This window comes from Centropristis striata, chromosome 5 (assembly GCF_030273125.1).
Source record: "Centropristis striata isolate RG_2023a ecotype Rhode Island chromosome 5, C.striata_1.0, whole genome shotgun sequence".
In the NCBI taxonomy this organism is placed as follows: Eukaryota; Metazoa; Chordata; class Actinopteri; order Perciformes; family Serranidae; genus Centropristis; species Centropristis striata.
Genome location: NC_081521.1, coordinates 40,171,735 through 40,189,882, shown reverse-complemented (window position 1 = coordinate 40,189,882; position 18,148 = coordinate 40,171,735). Strand labels below are relative to the sequence as shown.

The 18,148-nt window shown below is 39.7% G+C and overlaps 3 protein-coding genes across 4 annotated transcripts in view; 2 read left to right on the top strand and 1 right to left on the bottom strand.

Moving 5' to 3' along the window:
- The window catches only part of LOC131971575 (bone morphogenetic protein 7-like), a 41,210-nt gene extending 39,542 nt beyond the window's left edge, over window positions 1–1,668 (top strand). Inside the window, 1 exon segment of the mRNA XM_059333082.1 lies at window positions 1,029–1,668. Within this exon segment, the coding sequence (XP_059189065.1) occupies window positions 1,029–1,178 (150 nt within the window). The 3' untranslated portion in view covers window positions 1,179–1,668.
- Window positions 1,669–3,651: 1,983 nt separating this feature from the next.
- irf10 (interferon regulatory factor 10) lies at window positions 3,652–11,463 on the top strand. Its single transcript, XM_059333911.1, has 8 exons — window positions 3,652–4,088; window positions 4,959–5,154; window positions 5,370–5,446; window positions 6,115–6,172; window positions 8,090–8,194; window positions 8,287–8,673; window positions 9,407–9,525; window positions 10,733–11,463. The coding sequence occupies exons 1-8, from the start codon at window positions 3,924–3,926 to the stop codon at window positions 10,835–10,837; spliced, it is 1,212 nt and encodes a 403-aa protein (XP_059189894.1). The 5' UTR covers window positions 3,652–3,923; the 3' UTR covers window positions 10,838–11,463.
- A 345-nt stretch (window positions 11,464–11,808) lies between these two features.
- The window catches only part of zmp:0000000926 (mediator of RNA polymerase II transcription subunit 1.1), a 17,489-nt gene continuing 11,149 nt past the window's right edge, over window positions 11,809–18,148 (bottom strand). For both annotated transcript variants that reach the window (XM_059333897.1, XM_059333898.1), the window contains exons 2-3: window positions 13,904–15,630; window positions 11,809–13,418 (exon numbers count right to left, since the gene is read on the bottom strand). In XM_059333897.1, the coding sequence (XP_059189880.1) occupies window positions 12,954–13,418; window positions 13,904–15,472 (2,034 nt within the window). In that variant the 5' untranslated portion in view covers window positions 15,473–15,630 and the 3' untranslated portion in view covers window positions 11,809–12,953. The remainder of the gene's footprint in view (window positions 13,419–13,903; window positions 15,631–18,148) is intronic.

The window sequence follows — 18,148 nt, the reverse complement described above, 5'->3', positions numbered from 1 at the left end:
TTCAAGCTGTTCAAGTCAAATGAACAGCTTGAAAGGGTACAAAGGTAAGTGGTGAACTGCCAGAGGTAAATAAAAAAAGGTAAAATATAACGTACATTTCAGAATTATACAAGTAGGCCTTTTTCAGGGAACAAGAAATGGGTTAACAACTTAACTCTATGGAGTCTTGGGCTATTTTGTCCATTTTTGAATTCTTTTCATGTCTTTGTAAGTCATTTTGTGTCTTTTTGTGTCTTTTTTGGTCATTTTGTGTATTTTTTTAAGTCATTTTGTGTATTTTTTAAGTCATTTTGTGTCTTTTAGTGTCTTTTTTGTCATTTTGTGTCTTTTTTTAGTCCTTTAGTCCAGCTGTTCTCAACCTTGGGGTCGGGACCCCAATTGGGGTCGCAAGATTATTTCTGGGGGTCACCAAATCATTTTGGAAGTCAGCTCTTCCTTTTTTTTGGTCATTTTGTGTCTTTTTTTGGTAATTTTGTGTCTTCTTTGGTCATTTTGTGTCTTTTTTTGGTCATTTTATCTTTTTTTGGTCATTTTGTGTCTTTTTTTAGTCATTTTGTGTCTTTTTTTGGTCATTTTGTGTCTTTTTTGGTCAATTTGTGTCTTTTTTGGGTCATTTTGTGTCTTTTTTGGTCATTTTGTGTCTTTTTTGGGTGATCTGAACTGTGCGTGTGAGATTGTGTTCAGTGAGCGGGGGTCACGGACAACATGCATGTTAAATTGGGGGTCACGACTCAAAAAGGTTGAGAACTACTGCTTTAGTCCAACATAAAATATGATTTTGAATTTTTTTACTTTCAAAACACTATCATGCTCGATAAAGAATTTAAAATGTTGCATATGTGCATTAATTTCAGAGTAGACTGAGACATTAAACTGCATCATTTTCAATTAAATTCTGGAAAAGTTGGTGTGTTCTAAAACTTTTGACCAGTAGTGTATGTGTGGTTATAGAGTATTGGAACGTGGCTCAGCCAGGACTGGAATGATCTGTTTTATCATGATGATTTGACCCCTCCCACTCTTCCCAGGTTCATTTTATCAACCCGGAGACGGTCCCTAAGCCGTGCTGTGCCCCCACACAGCTCCACGCCATCTCAGTGCTCTACTTCGATGACAGCTCCAACGTCATCCTCAAGAAATACCGCAACATGGTGGTCAGAGCCTGTGGCTGCCATTAGACTGTCAGCATCCTCACGCAGAGACACACACATGTGCACACACGAGTAGAAAGGGCTTCTTCTTCTTCTTCCTCTTCTTCTTATTGCCATTTGAATCAGTGAGAATGGATTTCAAACTAAAGTACATGCATTTTATGAACATTCGGCGAGTTTGAGACAGTCTCCTGAGGGGAAGATTCTGTCGTTACATTTTTTTTCTACAGCTGTCCTGAAGTAAAAACGATGTGGCTGAAAAGGAATTTCAATCAATTTTAGAGTCCTCGCCACAAGTGCACGCCCACGGACAAACAAACACGCACACACACACTCACGTTTGTGCTTTCTACTGTGTATACAAGACATTAAAAGCAGTGATTGTACTGTATATTCATTCACAGTCGACAATCTTTTGTTTAATTCAGTAATTGTTATTGTAGTTGATTCTTTTTATTGTAGATTTTACTATATATATATTTTTATGACTGAGAGACCCGGATGGATGTTCTGAATTTCTTCTATGTACAATACTGTGTAAATATTGTTTTTTCCAAACAAAGCAAGAAGTGTATTTATTTCCTAGAATGTCACTTTGGTTTGTGTTTTCTCCTGTATGTAATGCTGCCTGTCTTTCTTCCACACGATAGTACACACAAACTCTGAGGAAATGAAAACAAAGTTGACAGAAAACTACTTTGAGTTCAAACTCGATGCGCCTCTCTCTGCCTCACGTGTACATGTCGGGTACACACTGACAGCAGGAGGCAATTTATGACAACGTAGACCTGTTTAAATGTCTACATATTTCATCAGTCGAAGCCTGACGCACATTTTTATAGCAACAATCAGCTGAACTGTCAGAGAGGGAAGGAGAGAGGGAGCTTTGTGCAAAGCTTCTTGTTCTGTGTGCTAGACATTTTCAGGTTTATATTCCTCTGCTGTAATACAATCTGTCATATTTAAAAGGTCTATTTATTGAGAGCTGGCTAAGATGTTCTACAGTGTGCTCCGATGCCTCAACCATGTTTTACTGCTGAACTGGTACAACAATAAACTGGGAGAAAGCAACAAATCCACATTGAGCTGTGTTGTTTAATCTGGATTGTGAAAGCAGAATCACACTGACATGCTGGTGCTGCACTTTCTCAACACGTTCCTGCACAAATATTTGCTTGGATTGGAGCTACATCCGCTACCTGCTGACCTGAGATCTGTCTAAAGAGTGTTTCAGTATTCAAAAGCAAACGGAAAACTTTTCTGTTTTCTCAGCTTTATGTTTAGGTGCTGTGTGTGTGTTATTGTGGTTTATGCATGTGAGGTGGATGTGGTTTTTTTGTCTTTAGGTGGGTGGGTGTTTGCACATCCATCTTAATCTAACGCACTGGTTCTGTCATTTTCAAGTCTACTCTAAAGCCATTTATACAGTTCAATTATTTGGATTAAGAAAACATTTTTAGGTGCCAAGTATAATCAAATATATCCAATTTATAGTAATCATGTTTAATTGTCGACATTGTTTAAACAGATCCTCCAACTAATACAAGAATAATACAATTGAAATTACAAGATGCATGTTTTGCATCCTCCTCTGTACATTATGTTAATGTTATTTATTTAATTGAATATCATGCACCTAGTACACAATTGTAAAACAGATCAGTGTGTGGAACAATAGGCGGCAGCACAGGTTCACACTGCCCTCTGCTGGAGAAAACTATACAGTGTTTTCTGTTTACACATGTCACAATGAGTCCCCTTTTCTAGATCATTCATATAGATCTGAACTTTGAACTTTGAAGTGTCCGCATGATCAGTATCCTTACCTTATCTGGAGAAGTGAGTACATTTTTAGTCAGCACTATGGAGCCTGTAAAGAGGGGGAGGAGGAGTCAATGAGAAGAAAAAAAACCTCACTCCCACATACTTTCATTTTCACATGAACGTTTCGCTATGAGTGTAGAGCTGCTTCTTTGTGTGTGTGTGTGTGTGTGTGTGTGTGTGTGTGCTGCAGTCTGCTATGTGTGATTAACGTTTACTGGTGCTGTCCTTTTGCCCACACGCTGACTCCTGTGGGTGGAAATGGAAAAAAAGAAAATTCCAATTAAATAAAAAAACAAAACTTCATTTAATTTAGCAGTTTTGTGGACTATGACTGATATTTTAATCCCCTTGTCTAGTTTTTATTAATTTAGTCTATTACTTCACTCCTACCCTGTCATCATCTAGTCTATATATTTCTGATTATTGTTAAATCATAGTCTCTTTTTTGTCTTCTGGCAAAGTAAAACTAACTTTAACACAAACAAATCATGGCATTTGCTGCATGGTTTTATATTTATTAATTATTCTCACATAAGGACAGTCAGTGACCTGCTCTTATGTCTCCTGTCCCTCCCTTATTCACCCTACTTGGAAATGATAAAACTTTGCTGCACCTCACTAAGAGGGAGGAAAGCGAAAGTATCGAATGAGCTCAAAGCTTTCGCTTTCGCTTCCATGAGCGCACTTAATTTTAGTTACGACTTCTGCATTTAAGTTTGAGGTCTTTTTGTCTCTCTTTTTTTTTTCTCACAAACTGCATTTTATTATTAGGCAAAATCATGACGATTAAACTCATTTGAAGCTTAAGCAGCATGAGAGTAAAATATAGACTTTTTAATTTTCCGTTTTCAAGGAAACGTGATTGAACTGCGCTCGAGGCACTTTGCACATGCATCTGTGACATTTGAAGTGGAGTTTTGTTCCTGTAAGACACAGTCTGTGTTGAAGATGGAAGCTAAGATGCACATGAAAGAGTGGCTGATAGCTCAGATAGAGAGTGGGAAATATGAAGGACTGAGCTGGGAAGATGAGGACAAAACCATGTTCAGGATTCCGTGGAAACACGCAGCCAAGAAGGACTACAAACAGACGGAAGACGCAGCTCTCTTTAAGGTCGGCACTGCTTCATGTTAACTTATAGTCAATTCATGTTTTTGTCTTGATTTTTGTCTTGTTTTTTTTTTTTTATTTTATTTATAAGAAAGACATTTATCCAGGAACGATATAACTAGTGCTTACCATGTTGGCTTTGTTTTTATTTAATTTATTTTATACACGAATTATTATTGTTATTATTATTATTATTATTATTATTAGTAGTAGTAGTAGTAGTGGTAGTAGTAGTAGTAGAAGCAGTATTCTTGTCGATTAAGACCTAGAATAAGCCCATAATTTGACTGATAAAACAATAAAAATATTTGTGCCACTCTAAGCTACTAACTTCAGAATCAGGTTTTAAAATTACATACCATTAAGTAAAATCTATTAAAATCCAACCTGCTTATTTTGTAATCAGGAGTGGCTACTTTTTGTAAGTTTTAATCTGTCTCACACACAGAAAACTTCTGTAAAAAACTGCCTATCTATTAAAAAAATAATAGTCATAACAATAACATGACAAAGAATTAGCCTGCATCGATAAATATTAACTTAGTATTTTTAATACTTAAATATGAAATTGTTGAATTTGGAATCACGTGTCTATATGTGCTTTGGGTATTGGAGAAAAAAAGCATAAGTCATACGTTTTTTTTCATTCTCGTTCTAAAGAAGTGCTCTGTTGCAAGACTGTGTTGCGTAATTGTTGCATACTCATACAAGAATAATTCATTTTAAAACTAATGGAAAAAGCACTGTCACTTTTAAAGATAGTAGCCTAGATAACAGAACAATATAAGCTATATTACACAAGCTAATTGTTTTTTTTTTTCTCTAGTTATTTATTTATGAATATGCATCTAATATTTCCCTCTTCACATTCAGGCCTGGGCTGTATACAAGGGTAAGTACAGGGAGGGGAGGGATAAAGCTGACCCCACCATGTGGAAGACCCGTCTCCGCTGTGCACTCAACAAGAGCACAGATTTCCAGGAGGTCCCTGAACGCAACCAACTAGACATCACTGAACCCTATAAAGTCTACCTTATTCAGCACAGCTACGTGCCAGCAAGGCCAGCAGGTAAAAATGCAGACAACTGCAACAACTTTTCCTTTTGTATCATCTTATTGATTATATCTGAGCTGCTGTGTCCTCTTATACTCCTCCAAGCAATGCACAACAATAAGAAACAAATCGATAAATCAAAGAAAAGAAAACAAAGAATGAGTTGTATGTATATCATTTTCATCAAAAAGTACTTTTTGGTATTAAATGGCCTCTTTTGATCTCTTCAGAGTCTCCCCAGATAAAGGATCAAGGGATCATCCAGGCTAAGAACTCTCCAAGGAACCCTGGATTTCTGGACAAACAGGTGGGTTAAAAATATAGATAAACTATGAATTAACTAAAGTAGCACTGGACTTGCCGAATACAAAACAGTGGTGACTTCAGTCACATCATGCTAAAACCACCATGTGAATGCTACCAGTTTCTAATAAATAGGACTCCCTATTTCTGGGGATTTTTTTAATTTAAAAAATATATATTTTTAATCAGTTAAAAAAAAAAGATGAATAAAAAGAGAGAGACAGCTACAATACTATGAGTCACCGAAGAGTCAAGAGTTTCAAACCCCACGTATAGGTTTTTTTTAAAGTTTTTTTTTTTTTTCCCATGTATTGTTTATTTAATTATTTAATTGCTTTGAGTTGCTTTTTATCAGTGGAAGCATAATTTAATAATGAATTGCGTGTTGATGAGATACTCCTTTTGGCCACCACAGGCTGAAGTGCACCATTAGCAAAACAGTTTAACTCAGACTAAGAAATTTATCGTTACATTTTTTTTCTACTTGCCTCTCGGGGCTCTCTCTGTGTTTTCTTGCAGCACAAAACGTTTGTGTGAGGGGCGGAAATCGGTTTACTGATCTGATGTTGTAAAAAGAAAAGCTATAATATATATATATAGTTTATAGCTATATACATGTCTAGCTATAAACTTCATGCTGTTTTAACCAAATTTTGGTTTCTGTTTTTGTAGCTTCATTGTCAAAAGGAATCATTTTATGGAACTAAAGAAGCAGTAACACCATTGATGGGTAAGGGTCACACACACACACACACACACACACACACACACACACACACACACACACACACACACGTGGGCGTAATATTGTCGTGGCCTGACATTTGAATCCCATTGAAGTAATTTAACATGAACAGAAACTGATCGCATTTGTCCATTTATACACAAATGGTTATTATGTGGGTTGCTAAATAAGACCAAGGCCAGCTACAAGTTTGATCCTCTTACTTTTCATCCAGCTACCATAAAGTTTACAAATCTGTCTTTGAGTGAAATCTCTCAGCATCTACTAAATGGAAAGCCATGACATTTAGTACACTCACAGAGTCTGTGTCATTGCTGCAAACTCATTTTTGTTGTTTTTTTGTTTGTGAACCTTTTGAGAACTGACAGATTAGTTGTTAGGCAGGTTGTAAAGTAGTTTTTGGTGCCTCAACTACAGTTTGTGTTCCACAGTGGTTTAATCCCTGGCTGCTGGTCTCAGAGTAATTAAAGGTTAGAATTTCACATAGGGACATGCCATCCCAATAGAGAAACTACTGTGTGAACTGGGTTGAATGATCAGAAGGTTGTTGTGATCAAAGTAGGCCCTGTTTTCTCCAGTAAGGATCAGTGGTGGAATGTAACTAAGTACATTTACTCAAGTACTATACTTAGTACAATTTTGAGATATTTGTACTTTACTTGAGTATTTCCATTTTATGTTACTTTATACTTCTACTTCACTACATTTTGAGGCAAATATTGTACTTTTTACTCCACTATATTTTGCTGACAGCTTTAGTTACTTTTCAGTTCAAGATTTAACATAAAAACATGATTAATATGAAATGTTTGCTAACATGTTAACATGTTTTAAATTGAACATCATAAGAGTATATTAAGTAGTAAAAATGAGCCCTACCTTGGGAAAATTAAAGCGGTCCGTACATAAATGCATCAAAAATAATAATCCAACAATATATTTTTAGAATATATAAAACAATCCAAGTGGGTCCATTCTGCATAAGAAGTACTTTTACTTTTGATACTTTAAGTACATTTTGATGCTGATACGCCTGTACTTTTACTTCAGTAAGTTTTGAATGCAGGACTTTTACTGTAGTGGAGTAATTTCACAGTTTGGTATCAGTACTTTTACTTAAGTAAGGGATCTGAATACTTTTTCCACCACTGGTAAGGATGCCTACTTTAGTTGGCCTTGACCCAACGAGTTGCATGGCTTTATGGGCCCCAATTGTATCCCACCATTCCCTATTTTTTTGATCACATAAGAGGAGGTACTTGGGGGCCTATATGGATCAATTAATTAATTAATTCATCCATTATACTTAAACGCTTCTCCAAACTCGGTCGCAGGGGCTTGACCTGTCAGGTACACCCAGGATAGACCTACAGTACAGGCCAAAAGTTTGGACACGCCTTCTCATTCAATGTGTTTCCTTTATTTTCATGACTGTTGACATTGTGATTCATCAAAACTATTAATGAACACATGTGGAATTATGTACTTAACAAAAAAGTGTGAAATAACTGAAAACATGTCTTGTATTCAAGGGTGGTTACTTTGAGGAATCTAAAATACAAGACATGTTTTCAGTTATTTCACACTTTTTTTGTTAAGTACATAATTCCATATGTGTTTATTCATAGTTTTGATGCATTCAGTGAGAATCTACAATGTAAATAGTCATGAAAATAAAGAAAAACGCATTGAATGAGAAGGTGTGTGTCCAAACTTTTGGCCTGTACTGTATATGGAACCAATTAACCGATATTTATGGACCCCATTTGGTTTGTAGAAACTGGACCCACATACTGCCTGCAAACTAATATTTAAAAACAACAAATAATTGTGCAGCTTCCTGTGATGTCCCTTACAGCATTGAGAAAGTACTGATTGAATAATGTCTCTATTCTGCTTCAGATGACCTGATGAGAGAGCATATGTATTGTGAGCTTACTGGAAAAAAACCTTTAAATCAGAGCCCTGCTCCTTTAACCTTCATCAGCCCTACACTTGCTATAACAGGTAAGCTTATAGGAATATGCACAGAAAAAACAACCTAACAAGTCACTTGCTTTTTGCTCTGTATGACCTGGAGTTGCATTCTGTATGTACAGACCTTCGTATGCAGGTGATGTTGTTGTACCATGGCCAGAGGGTGTTGAAAGAGACCACCAGGAGCCCAGATGGGTGCTTCATCCTGCAAGGCCGCGTCCCCGTTGGGAATGAAAAGATCTACGGGCCCTGCACTGCCCAGCAAATCTCCTTCCCTTCCCCAGGCTCCGTATGTCTGTCGACATGCATGGTTGATGCTATGAATCGCCTCCTTTGTCATCTGGAGAAAGGTGTGCTATTATGGGTTGCCCCAGATGGGGTGTTCATCAAGCGGTTCTGCCAGGGCAGGGTGTACTGGAGCGGTCCCATGGCCCAACACAGTGACCGGCCCAACAAACTTGAGCGAGAAAAGACCTTCAAACTGCTTGATATACCCACATTTCTCAATGGTAAGGCATGCACACTTTAACTTTTTTAATGCAGTTTTTTAAAGCACTAAAAAGCAGTTAGTCTATATAAATCTAGCTGGAACAGGATGTGATTTATTAACCCTATAAAGCCAAGTGTATCATATTTGATACACAAGTTTTTGAGACCTAAACATCATCAGTGTGATATTTTTTTCCTGAAAAACCTGATGAATACATGTGTTGAAGAAAAAAAAAACTGAGCACCAAATTGCACAAAAATACAAGATATAGCAAAAATGATATGCAGATTCCACTGGTGGATCTGTCATTGCTGCGTGAAAACTTCATATCAGCAGATGTATGATGTTGTGTTATATGGAAAAAAAATATTTTGCATGTTTGAGGAAAATGTTAAAAGAAAGTAAAGCCTTAAAAGGTTAAAAATGTTGGGTTTTATATGTTTTTGTTAGTTCAAGAAAAACAAACCGTGAGCAACAAATTGCACAAAAAGAACTGATGTATCAAATATGATACAAATTAAAATCATATATGCCTATTGTTTTTAGATTTTTTTTTTAAATGATCTGTCAGCAGGTTCAATAAACACTCCAGTTTAAAAAAAAAAAAAAGAATTTTCTGGCAATTATTTAATGGTTCAGGCTTTATAGGGTTAAAAGAGAGACAGCTGTTGCTCACATTATTGCTCTATGCAAAGAGGCAATATGTCTGTATGATCAAATCACAGTATTCCAATATAAATGTTTGTGTGCAGAGCTGCAGAGCTGTTTACAGGGGAAGGGACCTACACCTTCTTATGAGATCGAGCTCTGCTTTGGAGAGGAGTATCCAGACCCCAACGTGCCTAAAACAAAGAAGCTGATCATGGTGCAGGTGAGGAAACGTTGCCAACAATTGTTCACATTTTTTTCTCCTTTAGGTCTTCCTCTATAACACTGAATGCATAGATGCAAAGATGCAAAGATTTAATTTTTAAATGTCATATTTAAAACTTAAATTTTAAAAGTTCCATATTTATCAAGAATTCAGTGTACAAAAGGTTAATTTTCACATATTTGCCTCAAAAGGACTGCAAACTCAGTGCAATGCTTCCTTCAAAATATCTGTTTTTATCAAAATAGAAAGGGTTCAACCTTGGAGCCCAAATTCATTGGGTACACATTCCTCTGTAGTTATAACACAGTTTTTTGTATTAAGCGCCCTGAACAAAAATTGTTTTGTACATTCATATAAACTAAAAGAATATCTTTTCATTTTAGAGGTAAAAGTGCACACTACCAGTGTTAGGAGGGTCACTTTTTTCGTTTGTCTGTCTTGTATTTCGGTGCCAAAAACACAATTTGTACAATGTCTGTTGCAGCTGCACTGCATGTGCACAAAGCGTTGCACTAAATATAAAATAAAATAGAATAAACTGGAAGGACACCCAGAGACCACAGAGAGGTTAAATTCCATATCTCAAATATTGAATGAAACTTAAAAATAATTTTGTGTCTCCATCCCTGTGATTTGAATGTGCTCTGAAATTGAATGGCCTATATGCTACAGCCTTCCACCAAGTATCATAAAAATCAGGCCGGTAACTTTTTTTTAGTAATCCTGCTGACAAACAGATACAAAACAAAACCGAAAACATGAAGTCTTTGGCGTAGGTAATAAAGTAATGCCTTCAAGTAATCTATTTTTTAGACAGTAAGTGTATTCAGAATACTATACATACAATACAATACAATTAAACTGTCTCTAAAACTGTGTCTTTGTATTTTAAATATTTAATCTCAAATATATAAATATTAATGAATGTAAATATGTTTTCTGTTACTCCCCAATCCTGCTCAGTAATCACTCAAACTGGACGGAACAGTTTGTCAGTTTGATTTGTTGTACCATCAGTTTGGATTTACAGCTTCTATGTGATTTTTTTATGACATTTATACAATTCAACAGTCCAGGCAGAACCCTACAATCACTGTGTGTGTACACTTCCTGTCAGACGGAGTGCAGCGGTAGTATATTCAATCACCAGTAGAGGTCCTCATAATCCTACTGATTGTGGACTACTCTGTGTGCTGTTGGCCAGGTGGTGCCCTTGTTTGCGGTGGAGCTGCTGCAGAGGTTCAACTCGGGAGAGATTGAGGAGAAGCGGCCGATTCTCATCTCCGACACAGAGGGAGAGAAGATGTAGGAGGACAGGGAGAGCTAACCATGAACAATATACAAGTGGAAGCTTCACTCCTACCCTGTCATCGTCGTGAAAGAGAAGATCGAACAATAGAGTATCGTCGGCGAAGAAACAATTGCATTGTAAACCTTTTTTGACCTCATATTGATTTCTTTTTCTGTCCACCACACAGCGAGACTGGCAAGAGTAATCAGCTGATTAGAGCAAGCATTGTTTATTTAACCCTCTGGAGTCCATGAAAACACCTGCACATTACTTCTTCATGACGTGAAGACATAAAAAATTAAGCAACATTGACTCTTGTCATCAGCTTCCCGTTGAAGTTCTGGCTTGAAACTCCATGCCAGATTTTTTTTGATGATATTCAGCCAAGTAAAACTGGAGATAATGTGAAATATATTTAGTATAAAATATTGAACTTGATATTATCCTCATTTTACCTGTTATATGTTATATATGCAACCTGTATTCATATTTGCAATATTTAAAATTATGTGTTTTGAAACATAATTTTCAAGATCACATTTTATGTTTCCTTAGTTTCTTTTGGGTTAAAAATTTTGTTCAAGTAAGTCAAAGCTAAAAATTAATTATCTGGACATATAGTCGAGGCTGCGCTGAAAAAACTGATACCAACATGGCATGGTGAAGATTTTTTAGATTTTTTTCTTTTTAACATAATAGCCGAAGATTTCAGAGGGTTAACCCAATGCTGATAAAAAAACTTTAATTGTTATAAAAATGCTACTTTATTGTGAATGTCATATTAAGCATCTGCATTAAATGATAATTTAAGTGTATAGTACTTGCAGAGAATAAATTCACACTGTTAGTTAAATCTATAAAGCTTTTTTTCCTTTATTTCTAGCGAACATCATATAACAGATTCACAATTTTTAAAAATATACATTTTTGTAGCTATAACATTTAAAAAGAAAAATCAACAGGTAAGGTTTTTTGTTTTTGAAAATAAAATTTAAAAAAACAAACACAAAAACTAAAGTGAGAGAGTGTGCTGAATCAGAGGAGATACCCGTATCTGAGTTTAAAATACTTTCATCATTTTCCCTGCTTTCAAACAAATACAGTACGTAAAAAATGAGATGGGAACAGAAGCGTACAGTACACAGGGGTCAAGAGTATTCACAAAGCATCATGTTCCAACGTGTTATTAGCACCATTACTCTTCCGCCATACTGCACTTTTTACTCTTTCCATCATTCAGTTTTTAATGGAAAAACACCATGAGTGTCGAGGCGATGTGGCACAGACCTGTCTGTGTGGGTGGGATTGTCTGTTACGCAGTTTTCATTAGTGTTCTCCCTTTCTCAGAGATAATGTTAAGAACATATTGGAGGGTAATGCCTTGACGAACAATCAACTGTTTGAAACGACTCCCAGTGATGAGAATAAAAAAGGCGAAGAGTTGCTCATACATTCACCTTGCCTGCCCAGGCCGACATGTCGGCATCGGCTCAGAAGCAAGACAATAAAAAAAACGAAAATGCATTGCGAAATTGACAGAGAGATTGCATTAAATCTGTTTAGCATATTTACTGTATATAACATTTTTAATGTAATATATATAGTCAACTTTTGTTCATATATATCTGCACTTCTTCAATAGCGTTTACTTTTATAACACTGATTGAAAATTGATACCCTGCTGAAAACACTGTCAGTAAGTAGGTGTGTGGGACAACCATTACAAAAACAGAGTGAACACAGACAAGTGCTTGATTGTCTCACTAAATGTCTTCAGTGTGTCTGTAAGGAGCCATCCGGGGATCCTTCAGCTGCTGCTCCTTTCAGCACTGTGCTAAGTAAGGTTGAGGGAAGGAAAGGAAAGGAAGGGAAAGGAAAGGAAAGGAAAGGGAAGGAAAGGAAAGGAGGGTGCAACAAGGGCCAGACTAGGGCAGGTTAGGTTGATATTTTGGGCAGCAGTGTGGACACCCGTAAAATGCGTTTTCTATTGTTTTTTTAAATTCCTTCCCTGCAACCCTACCTTGAGGTCTCTCCATTGTTTGTCTTGGTGGGTGCAACAGAGACAAGGAGGGTGTGTATGTGCTTATGTGTGTGTGTTCAAATATGCATGTATACATATGCATTTTCCAAGTTTCTACTGCCACTTCATTAGCTTTGAGCCATGAGGTAAATCCAAGAGGCTTTCATCAGTTCCGGTGGAGGGAAGGGTATCCGGGGCAGACCAGCGCCGTTTGCGTGGACGCGGCTGCTCCTGAGCAGGAGGCTCTGCAGCCGGAGCGCGTGGAGGAGCTGGCGCAGTAGGAGGTGGATGGTGAGGAAGAGGGGGAGGAGGAGGCGGAGGTGGCATCTCCTCCCTGTGCGAGGTGCTGGACTCTCCTGCAGCCCTGGAGGGGAGGTGCGTGCGATGGGCCCTGGAGCCGATACGCGTGTGTGTCCGGTGGGTTTGGGTGGGTGTGGGGGTGAGAGCCAGGCAGACATCCCCCTCCATGAGCTGGCGGCAGGGGAGGCCATACAGCTGTGTGGTTCTCTGGGGGCAGCAAGAAGACCAGCCTCGGTCCTGCACAAAGAATGGATACTCCACCAAGACCTTCAGTAACTCCTACACAAAACCACAACAGTGTTATACACTCAACCAAGACCTCCCATGTCTTATGTCTGTCACTTACAACCACAATCTGACGTTGGTGTGTATTAACATGTGATAATATATTTCCACCTGAGAACATCCTGTGTGACTTTCTGATCTGAATTAACACTCATTGTGTCATGCAGTTATTCATTAAAGTTCCCCTCCAGACACATTTTGGTAAAAAATATTCTGCTATAATTAATATTTTGTTTAACATGGCTTTTCCCATGTAAAAGTTAAAAAAACAACTTCTACTCTTTTATCCTCATTGAGAAAGATTCTGGACCTAGCACTGCTGCTTGTGCTAGGTTGACCAGTGAAAGAGCAGTGAGTCCCAGCGGCTCGTGGCTCGTGGTCTGCAGACATCAAATTAGTGGTGTGGAGGGGGACTTTAAATCATTTCTGATCATGCTGATGCGTGTAAGCTGAAGCATATATCTGAAGAGAAGGCTGACCTGAGTGTTGCGGTCTGTGAGGTGGACCTGCAGGTGGCTGAAGCCTTGTGCACTGCTGGGGGAAATCAGCAGCACTGTGCAGGTGCTGAGGTGGAACTCTGGGGAGGTATCTGCGCTCCTCAGGAAGTCCTCGGTCCGCAGCTCCTCCACCCGTTTCAACCGCCCGCTGGCCAACTCAATCAGAGAACCCTTGGTGAAGTGAGGTAGGAGCGCAGGGGGAGATGGCTGGAGGGCCGGAGGTGAAGTGTGAATATGAGAAGGAGATAATTCTCTTCCTCTGTCTCTTTCTCTGTCCCGTCGTCTCTCGCGCTCACTGTCTCTTTCTTGGTCTTTGTCGTGTTGTAGGTGCTTCTCTTTGTCTTTAACTCGCTCCCTATCCCTTTGTAGGAGTTTTTCTCTGTCTCTGTCTCTTTCTTGGTCTCTGTCCCGGTCTCTTTGCGACCTGTCATGGCTGTTAGGCAGACCCAGGGGTGAGTGTGGTGAGTTCCTTAGATTGTGCTGCCTGGGTCCTGGCTCCCTGTGCAGGTTGTACAGAGCTGTTCCTGAGGGGCTGTAGAGTGGGTAGGCCTGGACCTGAGGGCTGGGGTGGCACACCGATCCCAAGGAGTAGTAGATCTGGGCTTCAGCTGGTGAAATCCCGAGGGGGTCCAATACTCCCCCTCTACCTGCCCTCGGGACTGGTCCGAGGGGATGGGGACTGGTGGAGAGTAAGCTGGTCTTAACCATCCCATGCGGATGTCTGTCCTGCAGTGAGGAATGTGGCTCAGGGCCCTCCTGAGCTTGAGAGTCTGACAAAAATGGCCCTCCAGAGTGGACGCGGGATGTTAGATCCTCCTGCTGTCTCCGTCCACCGTTAGTATGGGAGCTGTGTGGACTGATGTCCAGCCTGGTTCTGCTGCTATCATTCCCATATTCTCCTGTGAGCAGAGGTCTGGAGGTTGAGGCAGTCCTGCTGCCTGGACCATCCAGGCCGTTGAGCCTCTTGCCCAGGTATCTGTGTCTGGCTTCAATAAAGCTTGGGTCTTGAGGGTAGAGAGAGTGGGGACTAAACAGGTACGACGGGGAGAAGAGAGAGGAGCTGTTGTCCCGTCGGCCACTGTTAAGGTAGGACCATATCTCTCGAGAATCAGCTGGGAAGGGAGTCTTAAAGGAGGAAGAAGAGGAGGAAGATGGGGAAGGTGGCCACCTGGAGTGGTGGGACAGGGGTGAGGGGAGAGGATCATCTCTCCAGGCGGGAGACCCTGAGCCCCTCCTCTCGCTGACCTGCCCTGGGAAAAGGGGGAGAGAGGCAGAGGGAGAGTAGCTCAGGTGCCAGGGTAGAGGTAGGGGGAGGCTTGGTGCTGGAGCAGGAAGGGGTGGAGGAGTATGGAGGAGGTGGGGGTTTGGGTTAATCAGAGCTCGGTCCCTGTCTCCAGCCTCCCTGCCTCCCTCCCCTGTGCTGGACCGACTTCGGACCGGCACCGGGGGTTTAAACTCGTCCAGAGGGATGTGGTGTTCTGACGATCCTTGCCGAGTCTCCCTCTTCTTGGGAGGGAGGCACTCTTTGCCGCGGTCGGGGCTGGGATTCATGGGTGGGCTCCAGCGGCACTGGGGGCCCCCTGTGTGTGGGTGTAGGCTAGGTTACATGGGCCTCACGGGAGAACGGGGGGCGCAGACAGAGGGGCAGGCTGCTACACAGCATCACTGTCAGATCAATGTTGATTCTTTTGTACTGAAGTGCCACTCACCTAGAAGGAGGGAAAAAGAGGAAAATAGGGGATGGACAGAGACAGAAGAAAGAGAGATTAAGTATGAACATAGAGAAAGGACAGTCTGTCAGGTCCTGGCATCAGTTGTAGTTAAGAATTAGCTGTCAGTCTGGTCCGACATGCAAACAAACATTCAGCTGTGTTAGACAGATGGCTTGAAATCAGCCAGTGACTCCCTCGTATAAATTACTTTAAAAAGGTTAGAAACTCTTTGCGTTCTGATAGCTGTCACTAATTAGTCATTACCTATATGCAATGCGGTGGGACTGAAACTACCCAACTTACTCGTTTCATTCAAACACATTACTCCCACATGTGGACTAAAAATACATTTTGTAGCCAATGAAGTTCAGAGGCAGTGCAGTTTGTGTGTGTAAAAAAAAAACACGCACACACATATAGCGCTCACAGCAGGAGAGTTTTCATCTCTGACTCCCAGGGGATGATTGGAATATGTAGATATGTTTTTGTACCACTTTCATGAACCACCCCCACGACACCCCCGGGTGTTCTCAGTATTCTATATGAGCTTACTACGAGCAACCCCCCACCCCTTCTCTTTCAGACACGCACACGGACAGCAACAGACACACAAATACTCCCTCAGGCGGCTGTACTTACTCCCCCAGTGATAGGCAAAGCTGGTCACCACCCACCCAAAAGCTGACAGAAACACTGTTGATATTACCACCAGTTGTTGTGGATACAGGATATGTGTCTTTGCATATTAATTATGTGTCACAGCAGGGGTGTGGGGAAATGTGTGTGATTGTCTGTGTGTGTACATGTATGTGTGCCATGTTTGTGTGCATGTGTAATTCCTGTGAGAAACGTGTGAATGTGTTTATTTGTTTAGGTCTTTGTGTGCGTGTGTGTTTGTGTTTGAGTCCTCAAATGTGTCAGAGATTTTGCAGCCTTGTTTCATTCAGTGAGAAGTGCGGGGGAGCTCTACTAATTCTTCTCCAAACGTTTTAAACGAGCTCTTTTGAAGTGATGGTTGCCGCGCCGCCAGCCCAGCTGTTCCCTCCACCACCACCAACACCACCGCCGCCACCACCATCGCTGCTCCCGCCGCCGCCACAACACCACAGCACCCTGCTGCCACTCAGCCCCGCACTCACCCGCAAGTCTGTCTCAACAGCCTACCAACTCCCTGCCGTCTCACCATCCACCACACTGTCACCATGGCAACTGTGTCCACACACACACACACACACGCACACACGCACATACACACATCCACTTGGATAGAGAGGTTAGATGGGGATACTCCATGAAGAGGCGGGTAAACTGTTGCTCATCAAGTCACTTGGTCCAAAAACAGAATAAGTGTTAGAGTGAAGCAAGCTGTTTGTGCATCTGAGTGGAAAACTGAAAACTGAGTGGTGAGAGGAGGGGGTTTATTGTCCCAAACACTGACAGGACGGTGTGAAGGAGGAGGATGTGGGAAATGTGTGTGACGGACAACCTTAGGTTAACTGATAGGTTGCTGTTATGATATAAAACCAACTTATGTGATCTATTTTCAGGTCAGCTGAAGGATAAAACGGCTTTCTCTTGGCAGACAAACCCATTAACCTCTGGAATTCATGAAAAAGATAAAATGCCTTTAGATGGCAGCAAAATGCGGTAATAATCTTTTCCCATCTTATTCATGCACACTTTCATTTATTTATAGTTTTTTTCTATTCATATTTCTCCCAATAATCATTACATTTTCATCAAAATAATTATGATGATTTTGTATTAATTATTTATTGAATAAGACAGATATAATAAGTGTGACATAGCATCAGCAAAAACTACAAAACTACACATTTTGCTATTTAAAAGAAGCAACAGCAATACCACAAAAAGTCCCACATTGAAAAAATATTTCAAAATAAATAAATACATTATTATTATTAAATAAATATAAACAAATAAATACATTTAATGAATAAGTTAATTCATTTTAAGTTATACATAGTATATAAAATAGGGTTGTGTATTGGCAAGAATCTCATAAAACAGTGGCTACGATTCAATATATTGCGATACTGTAAACAAGGCGATATATTGTGATATTTAAAAAAATCTAATTTGAGGAAAATTTGCATATCTGTGCGCCTTTATGCGACTTCCTTTCTCAGTTTACGTTATTACACTAGAGGAAAAAATTCAAATGATTAACTACTGTTTGCCACAAATATATATGCAAATTATTAATTAAAATACAATATCACAAAAAGTTATACTGTGATGCTCAATTTCTTTTGACATTTTCAAAATGTATTTTACTGATCACAGATAGTTTCATTTAAGCACAAGAACTAGAATCAAGATATCTTACGTTTTAAAAAAAAAAAATCTGGTTTCATTACTTGTCCTCAGATGACACCCTCGTCATTTCGACAGCCCTTATGAAAAAGGTTGTCAAAATAGACCTAATATAAACTTGCCAAAAAAGTAGAAGAAAACAAAGAACACAATTGTGCATGTGGAGGAGTTTGCAGAG